The 16,607-nt window shown below is 36.4% G+C and overlaps 1 protein-coding gene across 1 annotated transcript in view; it reads right to left on the reverse strand.

Moving 5' to 3' along the window:
• LOC146003029 (opioid-binding protein/cell adhesion molecule homolog) overlaps nucleotides 1–15,794 on the reverse strand; it is a 640,597-nt gene extending 624,803 nt beyond the window's left edge. The window contains exon 1 of the mRNA XM_083141192.1: nucleotides 15,479–15,794. Within this exon, the coding sequence (XP_082997318.1) occupies nucleotides 15,479–15,548 (70 nt within the window). The 5' untranslated portion in view covers nucleotides 15,549–15,794. The remainder of the gene's footprint in view (nucleotides 1–15,478) is intronic.
• Nucleotides 15,795–16,607: the final 813 nt, after the last annotated feature.

Below are 16,607 nucleotides of genomic sequence, written 5' to 3' on the forward strand. Positions count from 1 at the left end.
TACAGATAACATGAAGAACAAGAGGTAGTGAAGAGGAGAGAAAATGAAGGAAAAGTAAGAGATGCAAATGAAGAATGAGATAGAATGAAATGCATGCAGAGAGGATGAAAGAACAGGTGTTTGTAAAAAAGACGAGAAAATGTAGGGAAGAAATAGACAGAAATGAAGAATGAAAAGAGGAAAAGAGAGAATGAAAAACAGAACAATAGTTGGAGATCTAGAAGAATGAAAGAATGTGAGGTAATGAAAAGAATGGGCAATAATGGAAAAGAAAACACGGGAATGAAAAATGAGAATGAATGAAACAGATACATATAACATGAAAATGAGAGACAACGAAGGGTAATAGGAGATGGAAATGAAGAATGGCAGAGAAATAAATACATACAGAGAACATGAAGAGCAGGGTGTTTTTTTTAGAAAGAAGAGAGAATGTAAAGAAGAAAGAGGGGAAATGAAAAATGAAAGAGAATGAAGAAGGATATGCAGAAGGGGTAATGAAAAGGAGAAATTAAAAGAAAGAAAGACACATAAATTAAGAATGAGAGAGATTGACATAGATACAGAGAGCATGACAGAACATGAAGTCATGATAAGGATATAAAATAAAGGAAAGAAAGAAACCGAAATGAAGAATCAGAGAGAATTGAAAGAAAAAGAAAATAGAACCTTAGAAAGGGGTATAGATAGACAACAAAAGAGGGAGACAGTTGAAATATGTACGTGTCATAGATTTGAGTAACAGGCTAATATAAGCTTGGTTAACACCACGATTATCAACTCTTGATGCTTCTGTCAACCGTATAACTAAAGAACTACTTCCACATTCGACATGGGACACAGAAATTCACATCGCAATGCAACAACTCGAATTGTGATCATTCACCTCTGTTTAGATTGCATAAATGATTGCATGGCGTTGAACCCACAGAGTAAACTTGTCCTTTGACAACGCTTTTGTGTTTGAGCTTTCGGCCACATGGAGGCGCTGACCGTTGTCCAGTTGCATTATGGGAGTTCGTGTGATCTTCGTTCCGAGCGTGCCTACCTATTTTTCACCAGCTTGCACTTGCAGATATGTTGTTCCCCCTTGTGACGCGTCGGTCATCTGTCTGTGTATGTGTGTTTGTGTTGGGGTGTGTGTGTGTGTGTGTAAATTTACTGACTTCATTATCATGTATTTTGGTAATGGCGCCTGGTGTTACACTCTCGTGAAATTTATAAAAGTTTCATTTACACGAGGGTTCATCATTTAGTTCGTGTAACAAATTTGCCCGGTGCTTGAACTTTCGGGAATGGTCGCTAGGGGCGTTTTTTTTTTTTTGCTTCACTACGCCAGTTTGTTCTCACATGATTGTTTTCACTTTTTTGTTTCGGCCACTAACAAAACTACCTAAATAGTTTATGTTAGTAACCATGACGGTCTGGTACTCTGGATATCGTAGGTTCATGCCCCCATCAGTGACGACGCCAATCGCCTAACTTGACGGCGGTGGTAAAAGTTGCCATTAATCATTTGCTATTAAAATCCACTTATCTTTCGGTGAGAAAGATATGTTGGCATTATCTGTACGCTGTGTGTGTTTGTCAGTGATGTACTATCACATCCTGTATGTGTGTTTATGTATATGTACAGTCAACGGCAATAAAAATGAAACAAGTGTATCCTGAAAAGCCCATTTCCCTGCAATGCATGTCTGTTGTATAACTCTACGGAAATTGCAGAACTTGCTTTTGAAGTTTACTCACAGCCGCAGAGTTATACAACACGCATAACGTTTGCGGGGAAATGGATATTTTATGACCTTGAAATCCAAGTTTATACAGGGTGAGTTATCTAAAATTACCAACTGAAATATTTCGTGAACAACAATAAATATTGAAAAATTACTTTCACAGATATAAAGTTACCAGAGGAGCTTATGAAATTAGTCCATACAATACGTTTAACTACTTAAAAAAGTATAAATTTCAACACAAATTTACGTTATTTTAAATGGAAACCCTATATTATTTTAGAGCAATTGAAGAAAGGAAGAAAAAGCATTAAGAATGGTCTTTGTTACATTGCAATACGTCAAGGGGTTCTCAAGTAATTGTAACCTGAAGTTGCCGATTGAAACAAACATCTCAAGGTTGATTCGTGTATCGTAACAAACATGTTCCCCCCATTTGACTGTAAATTCGTACAGTCAAAAGGGGGAACCTGCATGTTACGACATGCGAATGACGTCAAAAAGGGGAAACATCAGAGGCTTATTCTGGGAGCATGCGATGCATGCGGCGCATGCGTCAATTGTGGGAAAATAATTATTACTTTCTTTCACGTCAGATCCAAGAAATGTAATATAAGCTAAGTTGAGCGCTCTCGTGTAAAATAAATACTTCTCCTATATGAAGAAATTAGAATGTAGAAATGCTCATTAATGTCGTCGCAGAGCACGCTGTCCGATGTACCGCATCAGCGAATGAAGATTTTAACGTGGGCAACGCGTGCTTCTTCACTCCTCCCTTCGCTTTTTCCCACTTACTATGAGTGAATATCGCGTTGGCTGCATGCGGTGAGGTGACAGCTACAGAAAACAGTATGCTTGTTGTTTCGTTGAACAAAGAAGTTGCAGCGATTGTTGTTTTTTTTCCTTGGAGGTACAGTGCAATGCACATTTAGTTTAAAGTTTGGTTTATTTTTATTTCTGGGCCTCTTTCAAAGTTCCACTTGGCTTAGTGCAGTATTTTTCCGAAATATTTTTAAAAATGACGGAAAATGAAACAGAGGTTGTGATACAGGATTATTATTATTATTTGACTTTGTAAAGCTAAAGAATGAGTTGATTGCTCTCTATTCTTTCCCGAGTTTGAAAATAAACCTGTACATGAATTAGTACCATATATGAACACGAACAATATTCATAACATTATGAGTGAAACTTACAAGTTGGCTACACTCATTGTGTCAATACCAGCTTCAACTGCATCAGTGTAACAATCATTTTCAGCATTAAGAAGAATTAATAATTATATTAGAGCAACCCAATCGCAAGAAAGATTAAGTGCGTTTGCTATACTCGTATTATCCATTGAAGAAGAGCTGCTTCTGAAAATTAAAGCATTGCCATCATTTTACGAAGATGTTATAAGGGAATTTACCACTCAAAACACAAGAGCAGAATTTACAATTAAATTATTTTAATTAAGTCTGGTCTTTTGTTCCTGAATATATGATTGTAATTTAGGCCTCTACTATAATGTTATTTGCTTAAGCCAAACAAACCTACGTAAATTGTGAATCTCCAATGTAAATATGAACTGTTTATAAATATCAAGTGATTTTATAATTTTATGAAGACTTCCACATGAGACATCAAACCTGGTGAGTTTTAATCTTTTACTATCCCTATTTCATTACTTTATACGTTATGCAATATTTAGTAATGTTAATGTGCAAATCGTCAACTATTGAATACGTATAATGCTATCCCCCATTCCATAATATATATGTTTTAAAAAATGTATTTACAGCATGCCCTCTATGAAAATCCAGGATACGCCACTGGGAAGCATGTTTGTTACTACACACGAATCAACGTTGAGATGTTTGTTTCAATCTGCAACTGCACGTTACAATTACTTGAGAACCACTTGACGTATTGTAATGTAACAAAGACCATTCTTAAAGCTTTTTTTTCTACCTTCAATTGCTCTAAAATAATATAGGGTTTCCATCTAAAATAACGTAAATTTGTGTTGAAATTTATACTTCCTTACGTAGTTGAACGTATTGTATGGACTAATTTCATGAGCTCTTTTCATAACTTTATATATGTGAAAGTAATTTTTCAATATTTATTATTGTTCACGAAATATTTCAGTTGGTAATTTTAGGTAGCATCCTGTATAGTGACTGTACATATACATAACAAAATGCCCGCAAATGCATACAGGATGTAGCAACGCAACCCTGATAAGCCCAAACAGCGTGTAAAACAATACCAAAACCGATTAAAAACAGCAATTCTAATCCTGGTTTGTATGCAACAACGCGACACAAATCAGTGTTGACCAAAACACCTTTTCCTGCTACAGAAAGCCACATGGAGCTAATTTTACAAGTTAGGAGACATGATCTGCCGATACAACCCGATCCTTCATTAAAAAGCAAACACCTTATGAGATTAATTCGTGCCGGACATGAATATAGAATATTCAACATGATTAGCGGAAGGAGGTACATCCAGTGGCTAATTGCTAGCTGTTGCCATGCAATACGTATCTAATCATCAGTTTCACAGCGGGAAATCGGATTACGTGCCGTAATAGTTCATGTAATGGGAACAATGAAGTGCATTGGAGCGTATTAGGGAATATACTTGTCACTGGTATGCAGGCAGCACGGTAATAGTCTCTAGCAAAGAGACGTTGTATCGCTTATGCACAGAAGAGTGGATGTGCTAAACAACAAAAAACAAATTAACAATATTTTTTTTAAAAAAAATTAAGAATCGAACACGTGACAGCTTTTATAAGGCTGTTGTCTAATTGTTAATAATGAATATTTTTTGTCATTTTATTATGGTTGTTTTAGGTCGATCTTCTACCCTTGGATTAATCGCGATGATCAACTGATGAAATAGATGTTAAGGGCAAACGCGAAGATAGTCTTTCTCTCAATCTCCACGTCTCTCTCTCTATCTATCTCTATTTCTCCTTATCTCTATCGCTCTCTTCCTCTCTTCATTTCTCTCTCTCTGTTCATCTATATCTCTATTTTTCTCTTTCATTCCCTCTCTTTCTCCCTATCTCTATCTATTTTCTTCCTCACTACCTCTCTCTTGCTCACTTTTTCCTTCTCTCTCTCTCTCTCTCTCTCTTTCTCTTTCATACCCTCTCTTTCTCCCTATCTCTATCTATTTCTCTTCCTCACTACCTCTCTCTTCCTCACTTTTTCCTTCTCTCTTTCTCTCTCTCTTTCATTCCCTCTCTTCCTCCCTATCTCTATCTATTTTCTTCCTCACTACCTCTCTCTTCCTCACTTTTTCCTTTTCTCTCTCTATCTCTCTCTCTCTCTCTCTCTTTCTCTTTCTCTTTCATACCCTCTCTTTCTCCCTATCTCTATCTATTTTTCTTCCTCACTACCTCTCTCTTCCTCACTTTTCCTTCTCTCTTTCTCTCTCTCTTTCATACCCTCTCTTTCTCCCTATCTCTATTTTTCTTCCTCACCACCTCTCTCTTCCTCACTTTTCCTTCTCTCTCTCTTTCTCTTTCATTCCCTCTCTTTCTCCCTATCTCTATCTATTTTTCTTCCTCACTACCTCTCTCTTACTCACTTTTTTTCCTTCCTTCTCTCTCTCTCTCTCTCTTTCATTCATCTCTTTTTCTCTCTATCCATTTCTTCCTCCCTATCTCTTTCGCTCTCCTCTTCTCTCTTTTCATTTCTTTCTCTCTCTCCTCCTTTCTCTTTCTATCCCTCTCTATCCTTCTTTCTCCCTCTCTTTCTCTCTTGTATCCATGCATGAGCCGGCTCGGTGTCCGAGTGCGTTAAGTGGTCGACTTTCCACTTCGGTTACCGGTTTGGAAACCCGACCTTGCAATGGATATCCCTTGTGAATGTCCCTTCAATTTCATCTCTTCATTAGTCATCCTCGGCCACGGTTTACTACGTAATAGAGAAGTTGACATTAGGGTGTCTTCATAAAATCGGTAAAATCATTTTTACTCGCCCTGTATACAAATTGGAATGGTTCGATGTATTCGTCCGCCAACCCGGTTATCCTATGATAACCCTATTAAAATTAATTTTATTATAAACTCGCTGTATACGGATCAACTATGTATAGCCAGTGTGCCCTAAGCGAAAAGGCATTCTCCATCGGTGGATAAATTAATGAACACCCGGTCTTTCGGTCCGAGGATCAAGGGTTTAACTCCAGCTAGAGGCACGTATAGCGGTTCGGATTCGAACTAAATCCCCACACGAGCGCTGGTTATTAACCTTTGTAAATACACCCGTGGACTAATGATGCAGTTGAAAAGTGAAATGCCAATGAGCTAAAATTAGCGCACATTTATGTCGCTATAAACTCTTTCAGCCCATCATTAAACGCACTTGCACAGCGGGCAAAAAAACGGGATTTCGCAGCCCTCAATGCTCACCCACCCTTTCATTCTACAAATTACTCATGGGGGGAAAACCGCATGCATGCAGAGAATAATGGGCATATGCTGGTGACGTATGGGACTATTGGAAAAACTGTCCGTGTATCGAAGAGTCTATTTTTTTTCCAGTTCGACTCCTGGTGGATAAATGTGTGAATGGTTGGGACAGTGTATTGCTTTTGTGACAGTCCTCCTCTTCAATGTATTTTTGTTGCTGTTGCGTCCTCTTGTTGTTCATTTCAAATGGTGCCGTCGTGTGTGCACCCCGAGGAGTGTATGTGACTTCCTTCAGTGCACAAAATGTCATATGTAGAGCATATTTTATTCACTGGTTTTCATATGTCCTTATGTTCTTTGCTTCTCTGCTTTGTTTTTGCCCCTAATTCTCTTTTTCATCGCTTGTCTTCTCTCGTGTCTTTTTCCGTTTCACCTTTTTAGTCTCTATCTCTTATTCCGCTTCTGTCTCTCCATCTCTTATCTCGTATCTTCTTTCTTTCTCATTCTTTTATTGACTTTCTTGTCTCATACTCTGTTAGCCCGTATCTTATTCCTGCCCGCTTACTGTTTTTTTGTCTTGTTTTCTGACCTTATGTTCTTCGCATCTCCGCTTTATTTTTACCCCTAATTATCTTTTCCTTGCTTGTCTTCTCTCGTGTCTTTTTCCGTTTGAACTTTCTAGTCAAATAATCTGTTATTCCCCTTTCTGTCTCTCATTCTCTTATCTCATCTTGTATCTTCTTTATTTCTTATTATTTTATTGTCTTTCTTGTCTCATACTCTGTTAGCCCGTAACTTATTCCTGTCCCAATCCCTTATCACCCCTCTATGTATCACTCTCTTAACAGGCAACTTCTTCCTTTCTCATTCTCCAATTGTCTTTCTTGTCTCATATTTTGTTTGCTCTCGTCTTCTTTCCATCCCACCCTCTAATGGTCTTTCTTTGCCTCACTCTGTTAGTCTGCATCATCATGAGGGGTCAAACAACGATTCTATATTGTGGAAATGTTTTATTTAGAAATAACATTTATTTTACTTTTTACGTCAAAAAACACAATGAACCAAATGACATTTTTCACGACCATTTTTCCAGGGGGGGAATGCCCCTACTCGCTCCCGCTGGATACGCCAATGTGCCATAACAATTTAGTACAGGGATAAGCTATTTTCATTTTATTGCTCAGAACATAAATTAATAACTTTGTTACGTTTTTATTTAATTTTATTCATTTATTTTTCGCTTTCTTTTGAGCTTCTCGGCAAAAATCAGTACAACTAACTTCCTTTTTTTATGTGGCTGGATTTTTAATCATTACATTATACAAATCATGCCTTGATCCAAATGCAACGCACAAATATCGGCATTTATACGGACCTAATTTATAAAAGCGACAAAAGCGAATGATGCGCTATCCATCGACCAGCTTCATATGTGTTTCGTGGACATTTAAAAAAAATCATCGAAAATGTTGTGCCTTTCTTACCCAGAGTGTTTTTGAAGCGAAACCTTCAAGAAATTCTGTTCAACGAATAATGATCATTCTGAAGACGTAAGTGAACTTGCCTGCAGATTCTTCATTCCAATTGTGTTGAAATGGATTGCTTCCTCAACGACAGAAATATTTGAAAGACCTAAATACTTAATTCACAAGTCCCTTAGTCGTAAAGTTCACTTGCTTTAGGCCGGCCCCCGTGACGGAGTGGTTAGTACATCGCGCTACGACGCCAGGGGTCCCGGATTCGAACCTGGCCTGGGCATGGATGTTTGTGAGAGTCCATTCATCAATTTCATCATATCATCACTCATCTCCATCCTCGCAAATTAGCCAAAACTGGCAAGAAGCGAAGTAAAATAAAACAAATCAATCACCTGCTTTAGATGCGTCTTTGTAGAAACAGACAGGTCCGACATCAGCGTCATGCGGCGGAAATTGTAAGTTCTTGGAATAACTTGAGAGCTAATCGAGTGCCTAGGCTGGAAGGATTGTAGCGGGATATGCTTAAACTGTAATGTTTCGATTTCTTGCCTATAGATGGCGTAGAATTCTTGTGTAAAGAGATGACAACACTGTGTTGAAATTATTACATTTTCAAACTATTTATTCACTTACGTAATAGGAATCCATTGTCTCATGCAAAATAATTGAAAACTAATTTTATTTTCATGGCAAGTGATGAAGAAAGTTTCATCACAAAGCAAAGCATTTGGTAATTTTGTTATTATTTTGTGTGAATAGTACAATCACTTTTAAGGAAATTTGTTGGGCCATTTTTTTTTTCAATTTTCGTTATTTTCGAGGAATGTCTAATTTTGGGCAATTATTGGGTCATTTTGAGCATTTTCAGTAGTTTCCTGGAAAGCAATGGCATTTTTTATTATATTTTGAGATTTTATATATTTTTAAATATTTCTCCTCTTTAATGCTTTCCCATACCTAAGCAAGCAACATTTTCAGGAAACAAATTAGATTTGTAACAACAGTTTCTACTCCTATAGCTTGACAATCTCCGCCGAGTGTTTATTGTTCATTTTAGTTTAGATTTATTGTGAAAAGCCACTGAAATTTTTCTTTCCAATAACAATACAGGATAAAATTATTTTTTATAAACTGATTTTAAATTCCATATATCTTCCGATTCTGCAATAATCGTAATGTTTCTTAAAGAGTGTGTCCAGGAGGCATTATCCAACCTTTCCGAAAAAGTTGCAGTTAATTTAAACATTTTGCACAACCATCCATTAAATTGTTCTCTAAAATTAACTTATTACCTTTTAAGAAACTAATAATAGGGAAATGTTTAAAAATATATTGGTCAATTTGTATGGGCCATTTTGTACTATTTTTGGATCATAAATGCTCTTTTATGTGGATTCTTTTAGCAACATTTGCTCATCACACACTCAACTTTTACAAGTCGCTGTGGATGAAATTTATACGTATATTCGGATCGGAGTTAATAAATTTATCCCGATTTTTGGAAAACATTCACCGATTTTCGGCATTCCGACCAATCAGGAAATGGCGTATGGTCATGTATTAAAATAGCTCAATTCTGCACTACAAGTGACAAAAATTTCTTAGACATAAGCCTTTCTTTAAAAAGGGAAATGGTAGAAAATCACTAGAAAACAAAGATAGTCGGGGATCGAACCTGTGACCTTCCCAATACGATAATAAGTTTTTGTCATGGCTACATAATACTACTATAATAAAAGCAAACAAAAATAATTGTTCATTCATTTTAAGTTATTAAATGGATTAACCTGTAAAATATGTTTATTTTTTAAAATTTGTATTTGTCTTATTTAGCTTGCCTTTTCTTCCAGTTTTTGTTAACCGCAGCGATGAGGATGAGTGATGATTGATTAATTCATTGATTTAGTTTATTTTACTTCGCGTTTTGTGCCTCTTGGCTAATTTGCGAAGATGGGGATGAGTGATGAAATGATGAAATTGATGAATGGACATTCACAAAGAACCAAGCCCGAGCAGGATTCGAACCACAGGGTCCGGCAAGGAGGATGAATGATGATTTGATTAAATAGATAATGAAGGAGCATTCATGCATGCCCAGACTAGAATCGAATCTGTAACGTCCGTGGAGAAGAATGTGAATCAACCGTTCAAAGTCTTCTGCCAGTGTGGTCGCTAACTATTGTTTGACGTCTCGGAACTGGTTTAAAAGTACAGTCTCTTAGCTAATTCATTTAAAGTGGCTTACGTATCAATCATTATACCGATAACATTTTAAATATTATTAACGATTATATATTAGTTTATAAATAGCCTGTGAATTGTTTCTCCTGTATATGTCATTCCGTGATTTTTCTATCTGCAAAAATATTTTGTTCACTCTAACAAATCATATTGAAGAATGATAGGGTTTATAATACTGATGAGGGATGTGAATATGCTTCGCTGCCTATAAACCGGAAGTCACTCTCTACTTTTTAAAACATTACCTGTAAAATTCATACTCGTATTCTATTCGTATCGGATCTCCCCGATGGCGCAGTGGTAGCGTCGTCGCCTTGTAGTCAAGGGGTCCCGGGTTCGTTACCCGATGGAGGCACATAGTGGTTCGGATCCCACTTTAAACTGTAGGTCCAGTCCCAATTAGCCTTACTGTGCATAAAGTGGACTTAAAACACTAACTTAACTATCTATTCGCATCGGTAAAGAAAATCATATCTGTACATTTTTCATTTTCTGTTTTGCAAATAAGCTAAAGCAATTTTACACGGCATTAATCTTCACTATGATTATTTCAGGGTGAAGGTATCTATTTACAGAAAGTAAAATATCGGGATGGCAGAAATTTTACTTCAATGTAAACAGTCTCTCCCTGGTGACATTTGTAAAACAATCGGATAGAAATCTAGATATTCAGTTTCAATTAATGTCACATCGAAATGATAATTTAAATCTGTGAATATGACAAACGTCGGTATTGCTGCTATAACTATTTTTCGTCGTCTTTTTTACCTAATCCCTAAAAATTGTTCTATTAGCCTGTGCTAAGAGAACCAACCCAACAAGCCTAACCTAACATCAAACGCATTCCACCCACACTGTCCGATAAGTGACACCCCAATGGCAATGCTTAAAACACTTGTAGCAGCAATCACTACCTATGACAAGATATCTACACAGGCTACAACAAACAATATCCGTGTCTTCAATGTTTCGCTATGACGTAATCAAACCTGCGTTATTTCCTCAGTGCTTCATAAATGGTAAATGCAGTGCTAGGAAATATAGACATGAAGATGAGTTATTTTAAATATTATTATTTGTATCTTTTGTTTGCGTTACGTTGGTTTTCCAGATATTGAGTTTAATCGTGACGATGGGATAACGGATGAACCAAGAATACATTTGTTAACAAACACAAGAACATTCCGCTGTGTTCAAACCCACGTTGCTAGCTACCGCAATATGATAATCGTTAACTACACAACTGGAACTGGATCCCGGATTCGAATCTCGACCTCTGCATTGCTGTTCTTTGTGTACCTTCATCAATTTCATCATATCATCACTCCTCCTCATCTTAGCGATCATGTAATCAGTATGAGATAATGTGATTTAGAGCTCGGCCGCCATTTTAGGTGAAACGGGATATCCCCTTTCGCCAAATCCCATTTCGCCTAAACTGGCGAATTTCAAATGAGGGAAATTTAACGGTCTCTCAACAGGGAGGTACGTGCTCTGCTTTATTATATTCATTCATCCATAGCTCATCTTGATGTTAAGTTATGTTAGGTTAGCTTTCTGTTAATTGATAATGGTGAAGGGCACAATCGTTTATTGACAAGTGAAACTACTAACTTCACAATGAAAATTTTGTTCAAAGAGTAACTATAGCTATTCGTGTTGCTTCAAATATACTTTTCTCAATATTTCGTTTAAATATTGGTATTTCTCCTTTTGTAAATGTGTTACTTTGCGTATATTTACTTATATCTTATAGTAAATACGAAAAACGACCGCGGCTGTTAGATTGTATGACAATGCTCCTTTTTAAGAGCAACACCTGATTGGCTCATGTGACTGTTCGTAATTAGCACAGGCATATGTTCCTCATTGTTTCTTGTTTACGTTCACTTGCAATATTTCCCTTCCAATCGGTTTAGGCGAAATGGGATTAGACGAAAGGCGATATCGCATTTTGCCTAAAATGGCGGACAGCTGTCAGATCTGATTGGCAGGTGTTGATAAGCCATTCGGCGAAACGAGATTATGCCAAATGGGATGCGATATTCTGGATTATCCATTATATTATGATTATATTAACTCTAATGTATCTCCGAAATGCTCCTAAGATTTCTTGGTGCACATGGTTGAATTCGTAAGGAAGTAAAAATATTACTATTAACATAATAAATCAACTTTTTGTTTAACGTATTTATAAAAATTAAGACGGGAGACAAGTTTACCAGAAATTAGCATGAATACATTATAAACCAAAATTTTATTTGAATTTTAAAAAATATTCTTAATATAATTGTTGATTAATTATAACTAGGTTACTAAGCAATCAAGAATTGCACTATTCATTTGAATTCCTTACATCGTTTTTATTATAGGAGTGTTATTTTGCAAATTCTGCTGGTAAGTTTTGAATAAGATATTTAAAATTGCTAGATATATATTTTGATGTACTTAAGTACAACTCACGTGACATTTATCCATAACCCTTACGAACGAAAAGACAATGTATATTAGTAGTTGAAGAGTACAAAGTTTACTACAAATGTCAACAGATGTCTGTTTACTTTAGTTTTTTTGAAATTGCAGATGCTTGACATCCACACACGATATTTATAAAGTAATTTTGTCGTTAATATACAGTTTCTACTAATATATATCCAGTATTACATTTCTATAAATATGTTGACTTTATTTTTTTCATTTCTTAATGAACTTCGAGATAGTCAGATAGTCATTTCATTTTATAACTTGCCGTGTTCTTCGGGAAATAAAGTAACAAGGTAGATGATAAAATATATATTGTTGTAGATACTGTTCAAGAACTTGTTCGATATGTGTGAAAAAATAAAACATAATAATTGTCGGGCAAGATAATGTACTATTTGATTGCGATAAATTCAAGTATCTTTAGCCGAGGACAGTGAAACCGTCTTCGAAATTTTCTCTCCTGTCGAAAAAGTTTTGTTATTCCAAATTCTGAAAAAAAATTTGCTTAGAACTCCTTCTAGAGCGTTCATGTGAATCTTCCTGTGGTTTGCTTTCGCTAATAATGTCTAGATATTTGCAATAGTTTCGTGGCTACGTAAGACTATTAAACTATTGTCTAGACATTAACGAAAGCAAACTCAACGAAGATTCATGTACAAACTTCAGAATGAATTCTAAGAAAATGTAAGTTTACAGATTTTGGTGCGTTATGCCGGTTTTTCGAAGGAGAGGAAATTTCGAAAACTGCTTCGCTGGCGTCCGCCATAGTACTAACCGTGGCTCGATAAATAAAAATATGGAAACTGAATGTGAGAAAATTTAGTCAATTTTCGGTTTTATAAAGCGATGAATATTTCTGTACGTAAAGTATTAAGTGGGACTATGTTTAACTAACTTCGATCTTCAAGTTTTACAAAAAACTATTTCAGGCTAACAATTTAATATTTTCTTCCTGTGTAAATTAAGCATTTCATAAGGGAAATTCTGTTCTTGCGCTATTGTATCTCAAAACATAAGTGTTGCACCAGTATTATGGTATACGTACTTTTTTTTAAGTACGTGTGTTGTGAGGATCGCGTGATGCTAATCATTTGTTGTTCTCTCTTTCTCAAAGCACACCCTGCCCTTCCAAATGGCGTAGTGGTTACGTTGTTGTCTCATAAACAAGGGGTCCATGGTTCGATACCCGATGGAGGCACATAGTGGTTCGGATTCAAATTTGAAAATTCCTAATCCAATCTCGGTTAGTCTATCTGTGCATAAAGTGAAGTTGAAACAAAAACTCAACACTTGCAGCACACCCCGGAAACAGCATTCTCGCAGGCTAACGAAATCCTGGCGCTGAGACCGTAACAGTCATCTGTGTGGTTCTCTCTTATCCTGTTTTGTCCTTATGTGTGCAGTGAGCCAGAGCTTCAGCGTCGCCACAGATATGAAGATTTTATTCCCCAGATATTGTCTTGCTTTTCATACTGATAAGTGGTTCATCTCCATTGTATTAATTTACAACAAATATTCTTATTTTAATAGCCCTGTTTATATTTTTATTATTATCCGAAATAAACAATCGATACATCTAGAACTTTCGATATCTCGAAATGAACCAAACATGCAAGTGTATAATTTGGTGAACCTAGAGAAATTTTTTGAATCATGGATGCCTTCTCAGCTAATGCATTTTTTAGTATATCGCACGGAACTGCAGCTCATAAGAGTACCCTTTTATGCATCTGTGTGTGTATTTTGATGCACGAGAAGTGCATCAATAGCAATTTATTTACTTTAATGTGTTACTGGATTCAACATATTTGTGTCAGTTTACATATTTTGTTTCTGTGTGGTCCGTTCGAGTGAACCACGTTAACCATTTTATATTTCTTGATAACTCACAAAATACAAAATACAATAGCGTCTTATTAAAATTCCGTGAACTTGAGGAGACTAATTTTCCATGTAATTATTTATTTAATATCTTTATTACAGGGGTCCAGAGTTCGATTCTCAGCTTATCACTCATCCTCATTGTCGCGATTAGCCAAAAGTGAAATAAAAGCAACGCTAATAACGTAAATCATCATTGATATATTGGTTGATCTATCTGCCAATAAAATACAAACAATTGGCAGTAACAGTCAATATTATACTGGCCTATCTCTAACACATAATATTGAGCAGTAAAATGACGATAAAATAAAAATTTCATGTATTTGTTATCTCGATTTGTCTACTTAGAAAACTAACATATTGATTTATACAATTTTCACAACGAAACTTCATTCGAATGTTAGATGTACGCGATATGTTGTATTTCAAATTCTATGTAGAATACACTTACTTCATCGTAAAATATGCATTCTGTTCACAATTAATTCTGAACAAGAAGCGTCTATGTTGTTTGTTAATTGTGAATATAAAGCACAGTCACAAGCCGTTAAAATAAAGGCATGTCATTAACCTAACGTAGATAGCTAATTGGCCCAACCCGTAGGTGTGACATTGCTTTATTTTTGGACCGTTCGGGAATTTTCGTTTGATGTGGTTTTGACGCCCGCACATGTTTACACAAAACAACAATTCTATTATTTTTAAATAAGGCTTTACAAGATTAATTCTATATGTGCTTACGTTTATTTGAAAATTGAATGTCTTAATTAAAAAAAAATGTATTATTTGTAATATTGACATGCCTGGTTCTGATTCTTACCATAAATAATATTGCAATTATGCACTACACGCAGCACGAACTTGCTTTTTAGTAAGAATATTAATATTTTAATAAAATATATTGTACATGTGTCAGCAAGCAAATTTGTATATCATAGGAAAGGTAATCTCGACAACTTGTTGACGATTGTCGTCAAAGTAGTTGATCATTCTTCCGACAGTCATACGTAAAGCTAATGATAGTTTTGTTATAGGTCAGGAGCAAATAAGTTGTTAGTATCGTAGGATTGTAGTACAGTCACGTTCACTTCCAGGTTGTAACAATCTCATTGAGTTTCGGAAGTGTACGTGACTGTACTTCACATCTCAGATATCTGAAAACTGTTTTTAACACATTGTCACGTTTTAGAAATGGCAGCAGTTGAATGTATCTAATGTGATAATATAATTGGTATACATACCTTCAGATTCTGGTCGGGCTAAAAGTAATATCCAAAGTATTGACAGCAAGTACTTCTTCCGGATATCCATTGTCAAGACGAATCATTCACATGTCAAAAAAAATTAAACAAAAACAACAAAACATAACAAGACGCACTTTCTTTTCTTTTCTTTGCAACTCACAACTCAACTTCGAAGGAATTCATGCTGGTGGATGCGGATATCCACTCAAGGCGTTGTTTTTTAAGGATGTCCTCGTCTCCACCACAGCGTCTGGGAGTCAAACCGTGATGCCTCGTCGCCGTGCCATGCCAAGCTGACTTCCACGTGGTAAACACACCGGCATACTGGCCGAGAACTGCCACTTGTCCAGCTATTCTCCGGCACATACGCTACACGCGATCGATCTGTTCGTATAGCGAGAGTTTCCCCCTTGTCGCCCTCCCAGTTTTGGCGGAAAACTTTTGCGAGCAAGCGCGGTCGCTGTAACCGTCCACCTCTTTTCCCGATTCGCCCCGCCTTCTCTTCTGAGAAGAGCACGTGGATTCCTGGTGCATTGTCTCTCCCTGTGTCTTCATCGGATCGGGGCAATGACTCACTCGGTTCTGGACATGCTCTGGTAACTATGTTTCTTCCCTCGGTCCTTTCCGGGAACAATTCTGCTGTGATTTCGGTGCATATATGTTGATACTTCACTGCAGGATGTTCCTCTGTAGTCATTTTGGTTTGCGCTTTCTTTCTCATTGGTTATTCCACCCTCCTCTATTATTCGTGTTTACATGTTTGTTCCTCAGTGGTTATTGAGCTTTCAGTTTCTTCCTTTGTGGTTTTTTCGCCTCTTCTTTGTTCCTCCATTGTTGTTTCAACTCGTGTTTATTCCTTCGTCGTTACTACAAGTTTTTCTTTGGTGGTTATTCTGCTCTGTTTGTTCTTCTGTGTTGTACAGCTTTCTTATTTGTTCCTTCCTGGTTATATTCCCTTGTGTTTGTTCCTTTGTGGCTATTCTGTGTTTTTTCTTCAATGCTTATACACATTTGTTTGTTCTCTTGTTGTAATCAGCTTTTCGTTCGTTCCGTTGCGGTTGTCTTGCTTCGTCTTAGTTTCCCCGTGGTTATTCCATATCATATTTGTTCTACTGTGAATTCAGCT

The sequence above is a fragment of the Lepisma saccharinum genome, chromosome 19 (assembly GCF_977018435.1).
Source record: "Lepisma saccharinum chromosome 19, izLepSacc3.1, whole genome shotgun sequence".
Lineage (NCBI taxonomy): Eukaryota > Metazoa > Arthropoda > Insecta > Zygentoma > Lepismatidae > Lepisma > Lepisma saccharinum.